The 19,159-nt window shown below is 40.3% G+C and overlaps 1 protein-coding gene across 1 annotated transcript in view; it reads left to right on the plus strand.

The window, feature by feature from the left end:
• Positions 1–19,159, plus strand: part of LOC129705833 (kielin/chordin-like protein) — a 213,594-nt gene that overhangs the window by 91,326 nt on the left and 103,109 nt on the right. The window contains exons 9-10 of the mRNA XM_055649667.1: positions 4,902–5,024; positions 18,978–19,106. Coding sequence (XP_055505642.1) covers positions 4,902–5,024; positions 18,978–19,106 — 252 coding nt within the window. The remainder of the gene's footprint in view (positions 1–4,901; positions 5,025–18,977; positions 19,107–19,159) is intronic.

Below are 19,159 nucleotides of genomic sequence, written 5' to 3' on the forward strand. Positions count from 1 at the left end.
GCTGGAAATGCTGTGCCTCGGACCATGTTAATTATTTGATCCGACAACATGAATTGCAGTGTAGATTCTATGTGGATACTTAGATTTCATCAATCTATTAATGTATATTAATATATTGATATTAATATATATTCATATTAATATATCAATGCAGTTGCATACATGAATGCTTTTTCTTCCGTTTTCCTATTTAAAATGAAATGTCATCAACCTGAAATGCTAACTCTGTTTCTCCCTCCACATGCCATTTAAGCTGATGAGTATTGCAGCATTTTCTGTCTTAACACACATTTCTGTCATCAGCATCATTATGCTCGTAAAATTAAAAAAAAACTTTGAAGTAAAACACATTGCTATCATGAATACAGTTCTTAGAAACAAAAGCTGAAAAAGAATCCTTGAAATCAAATCAAGACCGCAAAACAAACCACTTTAGCATAAATGTGCCAAACTGGACAATTTCATTTGGCCAAGATTAACACACAGCATAGTACCTGTGTGGAGAGTGAGAAATTGTGTAGCACTTAACTGAATTCCATTTCCCTGGATTTCCACATTAAAATGGAGTTCTCAGAACAAATGTATCTGTGGAGAGGGAAATCTGGTTAATGTTTCGGATTGATGACCCTTCATAAGAACTTGCACATTGTTTTTATTTGAGACCTTCAGACCTGCATATTTTTGCTTTCCAATCCAAAAGCACACCCGAGAATTTCCTGTGACTGCACACCTACTGTGACTGATTATGCCGTACGAATAATTTAGAAGTAAAATTCCCTAGAATTAAAGTGAGGTGGAAATGCTGGACATTTGAGCTTAAAAAAAAAAACACCTGCTGGACACAGTTCACTCCTGGCACAGCATCAGTGCACAGAGAAACAGAATCAATATTTCCATTCAATAACTTATTACATGAATTTGGAAAAGTTATTCATTTAATAACGAGGCACACAGCCAGGTTAAAAAAGGGAGAGGCTAATGCGGAAAGAAAAAAAGGTAGAGGGAGTGAATCATGTATACTGGTTAATTATAAACCATTGGGTAAATTCTTTCACTTTGTTTTCAAGCCCTAATTTTAATACTGGTAAAAGAGGAAATTGTTTTGCATTTACGATTTCTTCATGAAAAAATTCTTAGTTTAAGAAAGTTTGAGGCCCTATTTTCTGCTATTTCTTTTCATTCCCTTCTCTCCTCACAATGTTACAGAGATTTATCTATGTAAGATGAATCATTTGGAAGGTAAATTCAGCATATGTGCACCAAGCCTTTGTTTCACAATTCTGCTTTTTAACCAGAGTGCTGAACTGATGAATGGATTCCAGGTTTTGGGAACTGAAAAGAAATTCCCCCACTTGGCTATATCATCAGTTCATTTCATAATTAAAAGCCCCATTTCAAGGTTGCTGCTAAAAATTAGTTATATATTCTCTGAGTGGTTTGACATCAAATGTAATTTTAAAAGGCTGATGTTGTTAATTAGGTAGCTGTCAAATTCTACAATGTGAACAATTACATGCACATACTTTTGAAAAATGTTTAAAGTGGTTCAGTGATTTACATTAATTCCCCTAAATACTAAAGGTTACTAGACCAAGGGGGACCCGTTGGATCCCGTCCCCTCAACGCGCGGTTGCGGGGTGGGTGGGGGCGGCCAGCGCCATCACACACACACACACACACACACACACACACACACACACACACACACACACACACACACACACACACACACACACACACACACACACACACACACAGTTTGGCCGAAGGGCCTGTTTCCACACTGTATAACTCTATGACTATGACTCTAAGCTTCTGACCTGCATTTCAAGCTCTTTTTTAAAAAAGAGACGCAGTTCTGGAGTAACCCAGTGGATCAGGCAGCACCTTTGGAGAACATCGATAGATGATGTTTTGGGTCGGGCTCCTTCTTCAGATTACTTTTCTGCTTCAAATTGTCCCTTTGTTTTCTTTCTCTCTAACTGTTCTCATTAATCAGATGGCTTTGTCAACAATGGAATCGCTTGAATCCCCCTGACCTCATCCTTTCAGAAATATTCCATTTATCCTCGTGCCTTTTTTCACCCTCACTGAATTTAAAATGAACATAGTTTTGCACTTTCTGTTGGATTTGGAACATTAATGGACCTGTCCCACTTAGGCGACTTTTTAGGCAACTGCATGGTCGCCACATGTTTGCGGGTGGTTGCCGGGTAGTCCCCTTCATGGTCGTGAGTAGTTCCTGCATTTTGGGAACAAGTGAAAACATGTTGCAACATGTTGAAAAATTAGCGGCGACCAGAATGAAGCCGCCATGGAGAGTAGTGAGAATTCTTGTGTGGTAGGTGCTATGGTAGTGGGTTGCCAGGAGGTCGAAGGTTATCATAGGTTCTTGTAGGTTGTAGCCGGTGCTGACCGGTGAATTTCATTGGCTCATTGGGAAAAAAAACGTAAGCAGTAGATATCAGAACCAAGGATAACCAACCGGTAATGTTAATGTCTGTCAAGCTTCACAGCTGTGTATCACTGGCTTCTTAAAAGTTGCCTCCACTCCTTCTCCCCCCCCCCCACTCCCACCCTCTTTTAAAGGGCTTACGTGACCCTTCCCGTACACTGTGCTTTCTCCGTCTTAATTACAGCGCCAACCTTCCTGTTCATCGTCTGTATCACATTGTGCACCGTGTGTATTTCACTCAGACAGCACTCAAAGTTCAATGGGGAAAGCAATATTTAAAACTCCACAATGAAGAGTGTAGACAACATCTTAAAGTAGAAATGTTACAACATTTTGAGATTTAAAAAATCATGTCTGCAATTTATCCCATCAGATAAAGCATAACAAGATGTTTAACTTGACACCTAATTCACTTTCATATCTTCAGTATTAAAAAAGTTATGGCCATTTTCATACTCTGAAATTAGCATCTTGTTTCCTATTGCTTTTCCAGTGACTTAACTCAAAAGCTGTGATCGAGGACAGTCAAAAGCCCATAACTTTCTTAAAAATTAAGAGAACTGAAAGAAATTTTCAGTTATTATAGATTGAAACATTCTGAAACAAATATGAAACAATCTTACTTGGATGACCTGAAATTAAAGCATATAATTAGTTAGTTACATAATTGTAGCTAATTATAAAATTAAATTCCTAGATCTAAACATCTATCCATTTCTTAAGAAAAGGTTAACATTTTTAAATAGCCTAAGTGTCCAAATAACATTCACACAAGCATTCACAATAGAACATGATATTTAAAATTCTGATTGTCATGAATTTATAGGCCAAATGGAAGGAATTTAGTGTTTAATTCCCATAAATTAATGGCCATTTTAATCATCTTGCGAGTGGGTTTTTGTGGAACGCGATCGATTGGAACGTTGCGGTTTGTGGTCAATTTAAACCCCATATCAGCAGGAAAAACACTGCTGGTTCGTATGGGGCCCAAATCCAATTTTCGCAACATGAAATTTTGATTAAAGGCATCCTAAGAAGCAAGTTTATATGTAAAATAAACAACTTACCTTGCTTTGTCCCGTCCGTGAGATCCGTCCCATAATCGGCGTTGACGGCGTTAGAAGTTGATTTTTATTTTACACCAGCGCTGAAATTGTACCGCGGTTTAAATAAAAATTCAGAGAACGGCAGTCGGAACGAATTTTCAGCATCAGCTGGCAGCCCGAGATAATATATCTCAGACAGACAGGCGGAAACGGCATTTTAATCCCACCCCCCTCCGCAAAGGCGCCAAAGTCGCGCACACGGCCAGTGACAGAACTGCAGCGCCGCTGAAGGTAAGTTTTGTAACATACCTACTTAAAGAATCTAATTTATACAGTGCTAATCAAACTACCAGCATCTGCAGTTCTTTGTTTCTACAAATACGCAATGTCCAGCCATATCCGTCCTCCAGTTCTAGCAATGTTACAAAATTTTGAGATTTAAAAAATCAAGTCTGCAATTTATCCCATCAGATAAAGCATAACAATAAGTTTAATTTGACACCAAATTCACTTTCATATCTCAAGTATTAAAAAAGTTATGACCATTTTCATACTCGGAAATTAGCATCTTGTTCCCTATTGATTTTCAATGGACATTACAAAAAAGCTGTGATCTTGGATAATCAAAAGCCCATTTCTTAAGGAAAGATTAACTTTTTTAAATAGCCTAAGTGTCCAAAGATTACTCACAAATAATTCACAATATAACATGATTTTTATATCTAATTTACATTAATTTTTAGGCCAAATGGAAGGAATTTAGTGTTCAATTGCTGTAAATAAATGCCCATTTAAATCGGCTTTCTAGTGGGTTCATGTGGAACGCGCTGGTTTAGAACGTTGACATAGCGCTGGATTAGTGCCCTCAAATGCCGAGAAAAATACTGTGGGATATAAAAAGCCCAAAATGAACTATTCGTTATAGATAACTTGATATACAGGGTTATATATATGCCCCATTTAATGTAAAAATAAGGTACATACCTTTAATTGTTTGCTTTATAAAACCCTGGGGCTGCGAGAGGTTGCGGAATGAAACAGTAATTTTAAAATTATTATAACTATATTATCGAGGCCTATAAAACTAATAATACCTTTTGCGACCGGGTCTTGCAGCGATTTTTCGTTAATGATTTACTAGGCTGAACATGTGCGATTAGTACAGCCTAGTAAAAATCGCGTTTTAAACCCGCCCCCTCCAAACAGCGCCAAAATCGCGGACATGGCTGAAGGCAGATTCCCAATGGCGATTCAGGTAGGTTTTGTAACATACCTACCAGTTCTCTTTCATGATTCTATTCATCAGCATGTTTATTCAAAGTTAATTCAGTGAGATTCACAGGGAGTAATAACACCAAAGTTATCATAATATAATCTAATTCCAAGGTGTTGTGTTGCAGATATCGATGAATGTGCAGGAAACGGGTCCCCGTGTCAACAAAGGTGTCAGAATGTGATTGGCAGCTTTAAGTGTTCCTGTAGGCCTGGCTACTACCTTCATAACAATGGGCATTTGTGTACAGGTACTTGAAACAGTAACCCAGTCATTTGAGACTTCCATTTTTGTTACCATTTCTAACCATTGGATAGTCATCATTATAATTAAAATATTTCATTTTTTGCGTCTTGAAATTACTGCAAAAAAATTATATTATTTTGAAAAATGTCAACGTGGAATGTTCCCATGATATATTTGCTGCTTACTTGTACTTCAAGTGAGCGTCCAGTCTTCAGGTTAGTTTATTAAGATGTTTGATTTATCCAATAGACTTAAGATTGCAAGGGAGGGAACTACAAGTGAGGGTGGGAGAACAAAGGATAATGGGGAATTGCTGGTGGGGGGAGGGACAAAAGGAGGCACCAGCGTGCTTTGTAACGTTGTCAGCGCTGTAGGTGGCTGCTATTTGTATACATTGGGTATGCAAGCAAAAAATCTCACTGTGCCTAGTCACATGTGACAACGTATTCCATTCCAGATTCATTGATATTCTGATGTTTACTTATACCAAGATGATACATAACTCTGTTACTTATGCTTGGAATAAGATAATACTTGGATAATAGTTCCTCTATTTTTATGGAATCTGGAAATTGCTGGCAAAGCTACTGTTTATTGCCCACCTCTAATTGTCCTTGAAAAGGTCTGTCACCTTTTTGAATCCCTGTAGTCCTCCAATTGAACGTACCCACACTGCTGTTTGGGGTGTAACAAGATTTAGGTCCAAATAATGAAAGACTTCCAAGTCAGTTACTAAACATGCCTGCCTGCTTGCATGTGTGACTTGAAGGGAACATGCAGGTGATGATTTTCCCATGCATCCACTGCCTTGGTCATTATTGGCAGAATAACTCAAGGCACTGGGGGGTGTTGTAGCCCAGGCAATGACCTATTCTGTGGAACCTTAGCCTTGGAAAATTAAAATGTGGTCAATTTTCCATTTCCTCTTATCCACTGTGCGTATCACCTTTTCAGAGAAGACCAATAAAATGGTAAAACATTATTTTCCTTTTGCAAAGTTGTGCTGACTTTACCGTACTGTATTACTTTGAACTTTTCTGTGCCCTTCCATAACATCATTAGTAATAGCTTATAATATTTTTTCTGGGGCTGTTGTTCAAATAGCTGCTTTCTGTTTCACATTTTAAATGAAGGAGTTATATATGCTATATTCCAATCCATGTGAACTTTCTCAAATTTAAAGAATTTTAGAAAACTAAAACCAATGCATCAATTACCTCCTAAGCTACCTTTTGTAAGATCCCAGGATGAAGACTATCAGGAGACATGCCAGCTTGCAGCTCCCACAATTTGCTCAGTATGACTGCCCTTTGATGGTAATTTTCCTCTGTTCCTCCCTTACAAACATGATTTCCATCTATTTCCGGGATGTTACTTGCATCCTTTACACTGAAGATTGACGTAAAATATCTGTTTGATTTATCTGCCATCTTTCGGTTTTCTGTTATTAATTCCCCAGACTCACTATATATATATATATATTACCCACCCTCATTTGGTTAGCTCTTTTAAAAATATCTATAAAAGTTTTTACTTTGTTTTTACATAACTGGCTCACTTTTTCTTGAACTCTAATTTTTCATTGCTTTTATACATTTTGCTGCTTTGTTTTAACATTCTGTACAGTCCTCTGATCTGTCACATGTCTTTGTGAAATTGAATGCTGTAACTTTAAGTTTGATACTAACTTCAACTATTAGATTAAATACAGATGATGGTCCTTCCCTTCGAACTGCCTCATTAAAACGAGTTATTTACTTGCTCTTCATAATTTATCCATATTTGGTCAGATAAAATAATTAATTGATTAGAATGTTTTGTTTCTTTGCCCAGAATTTATTCCTCACAATCTTGAACAATGCCACCATCTAAAACATCATTATTTTTTTTAATTCTAGGTGGAACATGTACATTTTTCTGATGTGATCTTTACTGAATATGTTTTAGATATCTTGGTTTTAATATGGTATGTAACTGCACTTTGGGATGACAGGTTGGGATGACCATTGTGTAACCCAAAACATTTGCTCTGCTTTTTAGCTGGCAAAGACATAGTATGTGATAGCACAAGGTGCTGGCTTTAATGGCCTACTGCACCAATTGTCTATTGTCTATAAATGGTTTTAAAAAAGGTACTATGGTGTGATCAATATTACAAGGTTGTGTGAAAGAGTGGATTGCAGGCATACATCCCACCTTTCAATAAACAATTTAAAATTTTCTGTATTTGCTTTCACCCTCACACCAAAAAGAAAGTAGGCACATGCCCTCCAAAAACTTGCACGCAAGGTATTGTGCATCACCCACCCAGAGCTGAACATTGCATAACTAAATTATTTATGTCTGAACCTACAAGCAGATTTTGAGTGATTCGCTTAAGCTACTTCACAGCTGAACTAAGCCCAAACTACAAGACACAACAATAACATTTATTTCTGTTCACCAACTGCTGAGAGTGGGGTCAAAGTTTCACTTTGTAACAACTGCACGCACTGTGATGTTTAACGGCAGTATACAGCTTTAAGCTGTAAAGAGAGGACCCTCTGTTGTATCCACTCCAGAATTCAAATTCACTGAATGAAACCCAAAGGAGCAGGGCAATAGACAGGCTGTCAGAGCTGATTTGTCAATGTAATATAATAGTAAACAGGGGCGAGCTGGGCATTAGCCACCAATCATTCTTGTCTGCATTAGCTTCAGTCTACAAAGCCTTTCAAGGAACATGGCAGATTGACAAGTTAAAGAAAATAAAAACCGAGGTCAACGTGTTTGATAATTTCATTATGTCTTTCTTGACTGGCATGTCTGTTATTGATTTCATCTGTTTGATGGATTTTATTATGGATTTAAACCTTATTTTTAAAGTATGTGGAAATACTTGGCTTCTGTCCATGGAAAGCAAATTCTCAATATTTTTCCTATTACATTTATCATTTGGAATTTTGCTTCAGCCTACTGGGAGGGTGTCTCATAATCTCCCAAGTGTGAGATACTGGGAGTTTATCCCAAGGTCTTTGATTGTTAGAAGGTAGGAGTATATCGCGGGATGCCCGACCATTAGAAAATGGGAATATTATCTCAGAATCCCTGAGCAATAGAAAATGGAGTGTAACTTCGAAACTGCTTGAATATTGGAAAATGGCAGAATAACTTGGAACCTCCTGAGTTTTAGTCACTCAGAATATTGCTTCTGCATTTGGTTGGTGATATTTCAAGAGAGTAGATGTTTATCTTATCTCTTTAGTATAGAAACATCGACTACTTAGAAGCATTGTTTTAAATATCAACATATCAGAAATTCAGTTAAAAAATTGACACCATTTATTAATTATTCAGCTACTATTAATGTTTTCCTGCTTTGAAGTTATGGTAAAGTGATCAAAATGGTACTTATTTTAGAGTCAGTGCAGTCCAGATTTACTGGACTGATTCCTCTGATGTGAGAGCTGTCTGATGAAATAAGGACCTAAATGGCCCTATAGTTTTTGGAATTCAAAAGAATGAACTTATGATGGTTGAAGGTGAAAGGGGAAATATTTATAGGGGCCTGCCATTCCATATATGTGGGTGATAAATAGAGGGTGATAAATTTATGGAATAAGTTGCTAGACGAAGTGGTATAGGCAAGTACGATTACAACATTCAGAAGATATTTGGACAGGTATGTGGATATGAAAGTTTGACAGAGGCCAAATGTAGGCAAATGTAACTAGTTCAGGTAGTCAAGCATCGGTTAGACCAAGCGTAGGCTTGGCGATCGCTTTGCCGAACACCTCCGCTCGGTCCGCATTAACCAACCTGAACCGTTGCCTATTTCCTTCGCTCCATAAATGCTGTCGAACCCGCTGAGTTTCTCCAGCATTTTTGTCTACCTTAGTTCAGGTAGTCAACTTGGTTGGCATAGACGAGTTGGGCTGAATGGTCTGTTTCCATGTTATATAACGCTATGATTCTTTGACTCGAACAGCATCTGGTAAACCAAACAGGCTAGAATTCCCAGCTGACAGCGTAGATTCTGTTGAAACCAAGACCAATATAACAATTTCTTAACAAAGTAATTCAGAACTGATTCTTTAGAAAAGGAGTGTTTTGCATTTTCAGAAGCATCAACATTGATTAGATCATGGTCTAGATGGGGTGCTCAAGACTCTTAGTCAATACTGGAAGTTTAGCGGCCAATAATTATTGGGTTTTAGATACGATGGCCTTTGTGATTACATGTTATACTGAGATACTCTGACCTAGAAATTTGCTTTTATGCCAGTGGGGAAAAAAAACAGTGCATTGCAATTAAAGATAGGTTTAATCCAGGGTAGAGCTAAATTATAATCATTTACTTGCAGCCACAATGGAGAATTGATCCTGAACATTTCCATCAAGGTTTTCAATTGTGCTTTTGGCTTGAAATTCACCCCAATGACAATAATAACGGTGTGATGCTAGTTTTTGGCCTTCCATCAAGATTTTACCCCTCTGTGGTTTTAAAAAAAAACTGTCATTGTTAGAACAAGCAGTTTCTATTGAAGTTGCTTCTACTGAAATGATTTGTTTAAACAGCTAATCACACTCTTGACTGCTTTCTTTGAAAGGTAGATGTAGTGCCCTTTGTAGCCTCAATTATTACTCTGCATACTGCTCTTGGAGTCATATGTATTCAGCATGGAATCAGACCCTTTGTCTTCACTCATCCATGCCGACTGACCAAGTTGCCTACACGAGCTAGTCGTAGATGCCTGCCTACGGTCCAGATCCTTCTAAATCGTTCTGTACGTGGACCTGTCCAATTCTCTTTTAAACATTGTGCTCTCCACTACTTTCTCTGGCAGCTTATTACTTATACGCACCAACCTCTGTGTAGAAAATGTTGCCTTTCGAGTCCTTTTCAATGTTTCCCCTCACCTGAGACAAAAATGATACGATACGAGAAAACTTTATTCATCCCCGGAGGGAAATTGGTCTGCCAACAGACACTACACACAAGGTACACAAAAACTTGAAATCAAAATCTGTTGGCTGGCTGCCGTGTGCACAGCGCCTAAACCGGAATGAACAACAAACAAACAAACGAATGCAGACTTATCTCCAGGGCAGAGGATTCTAAAACTAGAGTGCTTCCCCCCACCCACACCGAGTCCCCATTGTTCTTCACGGCGGTCCCCCTACGCTGGGTCCCCATTGTCTTTCCCGACCCTCCCCCCCCACGTTCTACCGACACCGAGGCTTCCACTGCCGCAAAGGATCCCTTTGCCACTGAGGCCCCATCACCGCAGAGGCTCCCGTTGCGGTTGCTGCTCAGGCTGCCGCCAAGTCTCCTGCTGCCGCCGCCAAGGTTCCCATCACCGCCACTGCTGAGGCTCCCTAGACCCAGGCAGCCCTCCTTGCCCGGCTTCTCTGCAGTCCCCTGGGAGGCCTGTGGGGCGAGTCGGGCCTACCGGGGCGCGTTCCGCTCTTCGGTCATCGCTCCGGTCATCAGTGTTGCGGTTGTTCGGCGGTTGGATCGGCTCGCACTGCTGCCCTGGACACTCCCGCCGCGCAACACTTTGTGCACTTATTTAAAGTTACATTTCATCAGACACTTCTGAGACACTTTCCCAATTTTAGATCTTCTTGTAATCTTAAATAACCTTCATTGCTGTCCAACCTGACACTAATTTTGTGTCATTCATAAACTTACTTACCATGCAACTAGTTTATCATCCAAACCATTAATACAGCTGACTTTAAACTGTGGACCCAGCCCTGATCCCAGCGGCAAATCTTTGGTTACATGCCATCCAATGGACCACCAATTACCTCAAATATAATTTGTATATGTTTGGACTACTGTTGCCTGAAAGTCTTCCTTGCCTCATTATGATTTTTGGCCTTTGAAACTCCCCTTTTGACTTGTTTTGCAGTTTGGCCTCCACATTAGGAATATTATCCAAACTCAGTCAAGGAAACCATAATTTGTTTTTCACCCAGAGGATGATGCGGACTGGACCTGTGGATTTGTGAGCATTGTAGGTTTCCATGAAATGTAGATGTTCACAGACATTGGAATTTGATGATGATGATGATTACTTACTGCCTATTATGTCTCCTGGCATGTAGAGCAGCAACAAATGTCCTCCACTCCTGTCTGTTCTGGGCCATCACGCCCAGTAGTGTTGATTCCTTCAGTTGCTGTTTCCGTAACATATTTGTTTTACGAGACAGGTTTGTTAGCCCTGTGCTCAACCTCCAAACTGGAGGACCAGTGGATCGCTCTTCGTCTCGCCTCTACCCTTCGACCTGTCCAGCAAGGGAGACCCTAACAGGAGACGAATCTCCCGCTGACATAGCTCTAGGGGTTACTGAGACACACAAGCTCCCCCACCACGACAAGGTTGCAATCCAATGGGGAGGATGATGATGATGATGATGGTGATACTTTATTGTCACTTGCACCAAGCTAGTTTCACTCCTAAATTTCCCAAGCATCACTTCATAGAGCCAATGTGGCTACAGATCTTGAGGATCTATGTGTCCCCCTGGCTGTTGGTAACCCTGTTTCCCTTTCAGTAAATTTAGAATTATGGCTAACTCATTGCTTTTGCACATGCTGTTATTTTTTACACAGCAATACTCTGCAAGTTGTAGCTGTGGTGCTTATGGGCTGTCCTTCTCCTTTCACGGCTGGCTCCTCAAGCTGCAGATGTATGGCGAATTGCCAGCTGATAGTGAAACACATTGGTGTTTTGACGTCTGCTGAAGCTAAAGCAGTGCAGCATTACACTAGAGAACCTTAGTGTTATTTCATATGGATTGCATTTGAAGATTGCAGTGGTAGGGACACTTTTTCAAACCGTATCAAACCAAGGGGCATCCAATACTTTTAAACAACTAAAAAGGAAAATGTCAGCTTTATTTTAGTTAACATCTGAAGAATTGCTGGTTAGGGATGTGACTGCTTGTCATGCCTACCTCCCAAGAATATTATACACAAACGCTGCCAGGACCTGTGGACCTGTAAGCATTCAAGTAAAGAGGGAAAACATTAGTGTCTAGAAAGTCAGGGAAATATCTGCTTACATGTAGATGAGTCAGTGGGCTCAAATATGGAATAAAATGGAAAGCACATCATTTCAAAACATCTGTTTTTCTCTCAGTCACCAACCGATAGGGGGAAAGCATATAATCTGGCTTGTGGCCAAACCCTTTTCTTGCAAGACAATTTGCCAAATCCTCAGTGAAACAATCCCACTTCGACATTGGCTATTAGTAATCCCATACTGAATGTCTGTGTGCCCCTGCTTATCCCTGGAGAGACTTAAATAGCAGTTGGTCCTCAGTTGTTTCGCCTCTATGTACAGTTTCTTTCAGAATTGCTTTAATTCCAACAGGGAAAATCACGGGTGGAATTATCCCTTTGAGAATATTTACAGATAGAGTAGAATGCTGATCATTTTACAGTCTGGCTCAACCTGAGATGGGCCTCTATTATTTTCTCCTGTTCTGGGAGGCAAGTTAGCCCTGTTATTTTCCACTGGAGAAATTTATATTAGTTTGTTAATTTTCATTTTCTTGGTTATTTTTATGATTTCTCTTCACTCCTTTGAAACCATAATGCTTGACATTACATCTGTTTTGAGTTCACAAGTTATTCAACTAATATTGTTTTTGATTGATTTTTCAGTGTAACAAGCATTGTAACACCAGGAAATGCCAGCATCTAGCTTCAGAATTTTGGGTTAAGGGCAGGGCCGGTCTTAGGAGGTGCGGGGCCCAATTGGGAACAATTTTGGTGAGCCCCAGGTTCCCAGCCAAGGTCTGTAGATTCATAAAAATATAATTAAAGTCCATTATAGACTTTATATCTCTATGGTAGAATGGAAAGTAATCAAAATGTGCGCTTAAAAAGGGCATGCGACTTAATGGACCACACAGATCTAAACTACATTTTAATATAAAATTGCATACATGTAAGCCTACAAGTAACAAACAAAATGTGTAGATCACCTCTGAAAAGTACATAGTTACAATACCACTTGTTTTAGTGACTGAAATGAAAAAAAAAAGTGATTTAATTAAATAGATCCTGGAAAAGCAATAACCATTGGAGAAAAACCAGTCCAGTCATTAAATTTTGGGCTTCAGCCCCATCCTACCCTTTGGGCTTCTACCCCATCCTAACTTAGTTGTGTGTGTTAGTTGTCTGTGCGTGATGCGTGCGTCCTAGTTCTCTGTGCGTTATGTGTGTGTGGGAGGGAAGGAGAGAAGGGAGGGAGAGAAGGAAAAGAAGGACGGAAGGAGGGAAGGAGAGAAAGAAGGGATGGAGCGAATGAGAGAAGGGAAAAGAGAGAGGAAGGAGGGAGGGAAGTAGGGAAGAGAGGGAGAGGGCCGATGGCAGGAGTGGATGCCGGGGTCCGGGCAGACGGGTGTGAGCTGAGGCCGATGTTTGTAAACGTTGCTCCAACCCCCGGCCCAGCCCTCCGTGTATTGTTCACCGCGTCTCCCCGGGGAGAGAGAGGGATGGAACCGGGGCTGTGTGCGTGAAGCACGACGTCTGGAAGCACTGCCCTGGGACCGTGAGCGACCGACCCACCTCCCCCTCTCCCCCTCTCCCCCTTCTTCATTCCCCCTCACACCCCCTCCCCGTCAAACCCTCTCTCCCCCCTCCACCCGGGGTAGATCTACCCGAGCCGAGAGTAGATTGCTCTGGCGCGGGGGCCCCCTTAGTCGTGGGGCCCAATTGGGAGCAATCGGTCCAATCGGCTTAAGGCCGGCCCTGGTTAAGGGCACTGAAAGTTCCCAGGAATGCACATCTAAATTAATTGCCTTAATTCCATGATTATTCTACAAGCATGCATTTCCCGGGATAAACTGGTCTTCATGATTAATCCAGTCACTACATGGGATTACTGGCTGCAGCGTTTGTAGCTTGTTTTGTTCCTATTTTGACTACAGGATGTGATCAAATGAAGTAACACTAGATCAGCTGTTATTCCTTGTCAAGTTATGTTACAAGGTGGTCTACAGAGCATCAACAATCACCCTTACTCCCAATTCCCAGAGGTTGCATTGTCTGCATTTAATAATTAATTCCACGTTACAGTAAATCATTCACTAAGGAAAACATGGATTGATTCCAAATCCAAGCTCTGATTAGATTTATTTACAAGGTAAATAATATGCGATAATGAATAGACAGCTTGGTATTAAGCGGTAAAGTAAACACAAGTCAAATTCACACCATCTGTGTACGTTATATTTTAGAAAGCCATTTCTTAGAATTTATATTAAATGGGATGTTGTGCACTAACTATTGCAGTTCATGTTTACTTGTGGAGATACTTAAGGCCAGCAGCATTAAATAATGCGGTAGGGCGTTTCCATGTTACAGTTTTTTATATTTGAAGCAAACGAAGAGGCATTATTACTAACACTCTTCAAGCTTTGATAGACGTAGTGATGACAACAAAATGAAATTATCCATGGTGTGTTCTGCCTTCCCCAGATTAGGCACTATATTTAATAATTGCTTTTATTTTGTTAGTTTTATATTCAGTTTCCTAATTTACTCAGCAAGTGAAATAATCTACTTCACTCTTAAGAAGATTAAAAAGTAATCTTCTTAAATGTGAAGAAGGCTTTTAACCAATCTGAAAGCATTCTGGACCACACTAACTACCTTTGACTGTTACCTGTACCCTCTGCCCTATGACATCCCTCAGAACCCTCCCATTCATTATGAAGGTTTTGCCCTGATTTGACCACATTTTCTTGTGGAGTCACGGAGTTGTGAGTCAACTTTAGTCGCTAATTGGATTATTTTATAAACTGTCTTGTCTGTTCATAGTACAGTTGGACCAGAATTGGCTACTGAGATTTATACAAGACCGAACTGCCTTTGGATTGACGTAGAATGTACTGTGTGAATATTCCAGAACTATTAAACTTCAATTTCCAGGAAGCATGGAGCCTGTAAACATACACTAATAATATTTACAAGGACAACATTTTGTTTTTTGTTGAGGAATGTGATTGCATATTACCACGTGAAAGTGCTTAATTTCTTCTATCTAACTTGATTATAGCCTCGGGCCAATTGTTTCCAGACTCTCATGTACTGTGTTAAACTGCAACAGGACACTCATGCTCTTTGTTGTTTACAAACGCATTTAATACTTTTGGCAATTAAACATGTCTCGTTCAGTTGATCCTGTAAACTTAAATCAAACTAAACAAATTAAGAGAAAAAATACCAGGTCTGGAACGCAATTCGAATTAGCCTGTTTGGCAATGGATAAAAAGGTTGGAAGAATATGCATTTCAGCCGGTTTTGCTGAACGTGGAGGGTACAATGATGTAAAGCAAGTGTGAGCAGAAAAAGGTGAGGTGAAATATATGAATGGGACAGAGAACAATATAGACACAAGCTGATTGATTTCAACAATAAAAGAATATGGACATCGGTTGCCAAAAGGTATCAAAGAAATGAGAAGCAATTATTCATGCTCTCACGACAGCCCAAACAATTTATCCAACTAATTTAACTTTTGTTCAGGGAAGGGTATATTTGGAAATATTTTGTCTTAGCCTGCCCTCTGATCTGGCTGTGCAAGTACTTCAGTTCATCGCAGTCAAGGTTGAGCATTAAATACTGGGCAAGTCCGTGACTCCAGTGTTTTGTGAATGCATGTTTAAAATATATGGAAATATATTTTACACATGTATAAGAATCAACCTCAATGTAATCATGTAATTTAATGATTTAAAGATAAAGATATAGTGGCAGATTAACCCTTGGAATAGAGAAAGAACATTATTCTGTACAAGCTTGCTTGGATAAGGTCAATGTATTGTGAGATAAGGCTGCGAAAGTACAAACTATAACGGGAATAAATTAAGATGCATGGCAGGATCACTTTGGATGTTTCCTGCCGTCAAGCAAAGGCACACAATCGAAGACAACCCAATGTTGCTATGCAATGCGCTGCAATTTAGAACTTCTCCTTGCGCATGGCGTGCACAGCCTAAAGTTATAAATCAAGGGTAGACATCCAGGCCAGGACAGCATCAGCTACTGGGTGGATGGCTTTGATGCCACCAGGGAAAAGCCTCAGTGAGCAGTCATTCACGATGTGTGGGATGGTCTGGTCTGGATGTCTGCAGTCACAAGCAGGGCTGTCTGTTATCCCTCACTTATGCAGATGATGGGCTGTTCTTACATGGAGGATACAGATTCTGTTCAGGGTTAGCCATTGCTTGCGACGGAGGTCAAAACCCGTTGGAGGACTTTTCAAACTTAACCCGAGGCAATGCTGACTGCTGGAGTTGGTCTCCTGTCGTGCTTATATGTAACCATATGAGCAAGCAGCCATCTTTTTTGCCATTTCCTTCAGTACTGTTGGCCAGGGAACCAGGCAGATTCAACTCAGTGTGGATGTATCCAATACAAGAATCTATGCAGACTCAGCCAACAGAGATGCACTGCACAATAACTGCTTTAATAGAGATCAAAACCTGTGAAAGAACTAATGTTATTTTGAGATTATAATAAACAGAATGGCATGGGGATAGGGTTCTAGTGGATGTAGCCTTGGCTTTTTTTTATAGGAAAGCTCAATTCTCAAAGGTGAGATGAATTCCTGACAAATTATTGACAAACCAACTTTTCTCACCAATGTAACTGCTTGATCCATCCCCAGCTCATGTCATTTACTCCCTTAATCTTAATCTTGTTGGTTTTAGTTTTTGCTATACCAGAAAATCTTAGGTTTTGGTCATGTTATTTCCTTTGTACATTTGAGCTCATTCAGAACTCCACTGCTCATGTAGTAAATTTTCTTGAGTTTGCTGATCTATAATTGGTCCTGATTTTTAACCAAAAAACCCCAGAAGTTCTGAAATTATATTACTTTTACATCAAAGTTATTTTTCTGACCAAGTAATCTCTGCCCTCTGTACAATCTCCCAGTCTTGCCTGAATTTCAGTTATTTCATGATTGATTGCCCTGCCTTCAGCTTCAAACTTTAGAATTCCCTCCCTAAACATTCCCATTTTGTCTTCCTTTGAGATCATTATGAATCTGCCAGGATTTTGATAATCTGACCTAATGTTTTTTTGCATGTCTCTGTAGCGAAATTTGTTTTGTAATATGGCATCTCTCAATCACCATCATCTAAGTTCATGGAGCAACACACCTGGGGTTCATTCCATTAAATTTAGCATGGTTCATTATCAAGTTAATTGCATTGAGCTAGTCTGTCTAAGATCTGACTGGAAGGAGTTTTTAGAAGGCTCCAGGGACTTCTGCTCAATGTGCAGTCTAATATATATAAATAATAAACCACTCTTGCCGACTGAGTGTGTCATCTCACAATGTGTTGCCTTTTGGCATTGAGTCTCAACCATGGAAAGGAAATTCGTACTTTTATTTGCAACCAATGAACTGAATTACTTGCTTGATCAGTTCAGTGGGTACAACAAGATAGGGTAGAATATGTTCTTGCCTTAAGATCATTTAATAGGACTACATAAATAGTTAGAGATCCTGCTTTTGAAATTGACCCAATGATGTTTGAATCCTGGGTTTAATTGATTTGATATTTTGGTATCTAAAAGGCTTTTGGATTATCGAGCTCCAACTCGATAATCAAGTTTGCTGATGACACTGGTGGTGGGCCTGATCTCAGATAATGATGAGACGGCCTACCCGGGAGAAGGTGGCTGATCTGGCACTCTGGCGTCAGGGCAACAGCTTTCTCTTGAATATCAAAAAAAGTGAGGAGCTGATCGTGGACTTTAGGAGGGCACATCATACGAGGACGTACACACCACTGAAGATAAATGGGGATACTGAGGATAGGGTGAGCTGTTTTAAATACCTGGGAGTCCACATCTCTGAGGATATGACATGGACATCACATGCTGCAGCACTCGTGAGTAAGGCAAGGCAGTGCCTATACCACCTCAGGCAATTGAGGAAATTCAGAGTGTCTCTGAGGATCCTCCAGTGCTTCTACTCAGCGGCTGTGGAAAGCATCTTGTCCGGAAATATCACGATTTGGTTTGGGAACAGCTCTGCCCAGGACAAGAAGGCTCTGCAGAGAGTAGTGCTTTTGGCCGAACGCACTATGGGAACTACACATCAGAAGGTGCAACTCCAGAGCAAACAAGATCATGGGTGACCCCTTCCACCCCAGCAACGGACTGTTCCAGCTGCTATGGTCAGGCAAAAGCCTCCGTTGCCATGCTGTGAGAATGGAGAGGATGAGAAGGAGTTTCTTCCCAGAGGCCATTAGGACTGTAAACTCCTATCTCACCAGGGACTAACTTTACTGTACCATTTCACAGTTTTTTTAGATTACTGGGGTTTTTCTTCCTTTTTCTTTCCGCCCACAAATATGTAATATGTGAATATGTGATTCTGTTCCATTCTGTTTGTAGTTTGTTTGGCTTTTATTTTGCACAATCCGCGAGCATTGCCACTTTTCATTTCACTGCAAATCTCGTATGTGTATGTGACGAATAAACTTGACTTGACTTGACTTGGATAGGCATATGAATATGCAGGGCATGGAGGGAGATGGACTGTGGCCAGGCAGAGGAGATTAGTTCAACTTGGCATCATGTTCAGCACGCACATTGTGGGTTGAAGAACCCTTTCCTGTGCTGTATTAAAAACATAGAAACATAGAAAATAGGTGCAGGAGTAGGCCATTCGGCCCTTCGAGCCTGCATCACCATTCAATATGATCATGGCTGATCATCCAACTCAGTATCCTGTACCTGCCTTCTCTCCATACCCCCTGATCCCTTTAGCCACAAGGGCCACATCTAACTCCCTCTTAAATATAGCTTAAATATTGTTCCGTTCTATGAAATAGCAGCTGCCTTTTTGGTTCATCCACACATACTCATGCTAACAGGTTAGTTTAGCTTTTGCTGCCTCTTTCTCATTTACCCATGCTGGTTTTTTTTAATTTCCAGATGTGAATGAGTGCCGGTGGGTGGGGGAGAGCCGAGTGTGCCACCATTCTTGCCACAACACTTTTGGCACCTATCTCTGCTCCTGCCGTGCTGGCTTCCGACTTCAGACCGACAGGAGGTCATGTGAAGGTAAGAGGGAAGGAAGGGCAGTAGTGGAGAACAGACCAAAGGTTTCTGCTGGA

This window comes from Leucoraja erinacea, chromosome 18, assembly GCF_028641065.1.
Source record: "Leucoraja erinacea ecotype New England chromosome 18, Leri_hhj_1, whole genome shotgun sequence".
Classification (NCBI taxonomy): domain Eukaryota; kingdom Metazoa; phylum Chordata; class Chondrichthyes; order Rajiformes; family Rajidae; genus Leucoraja; species Leucoraja erinaceus.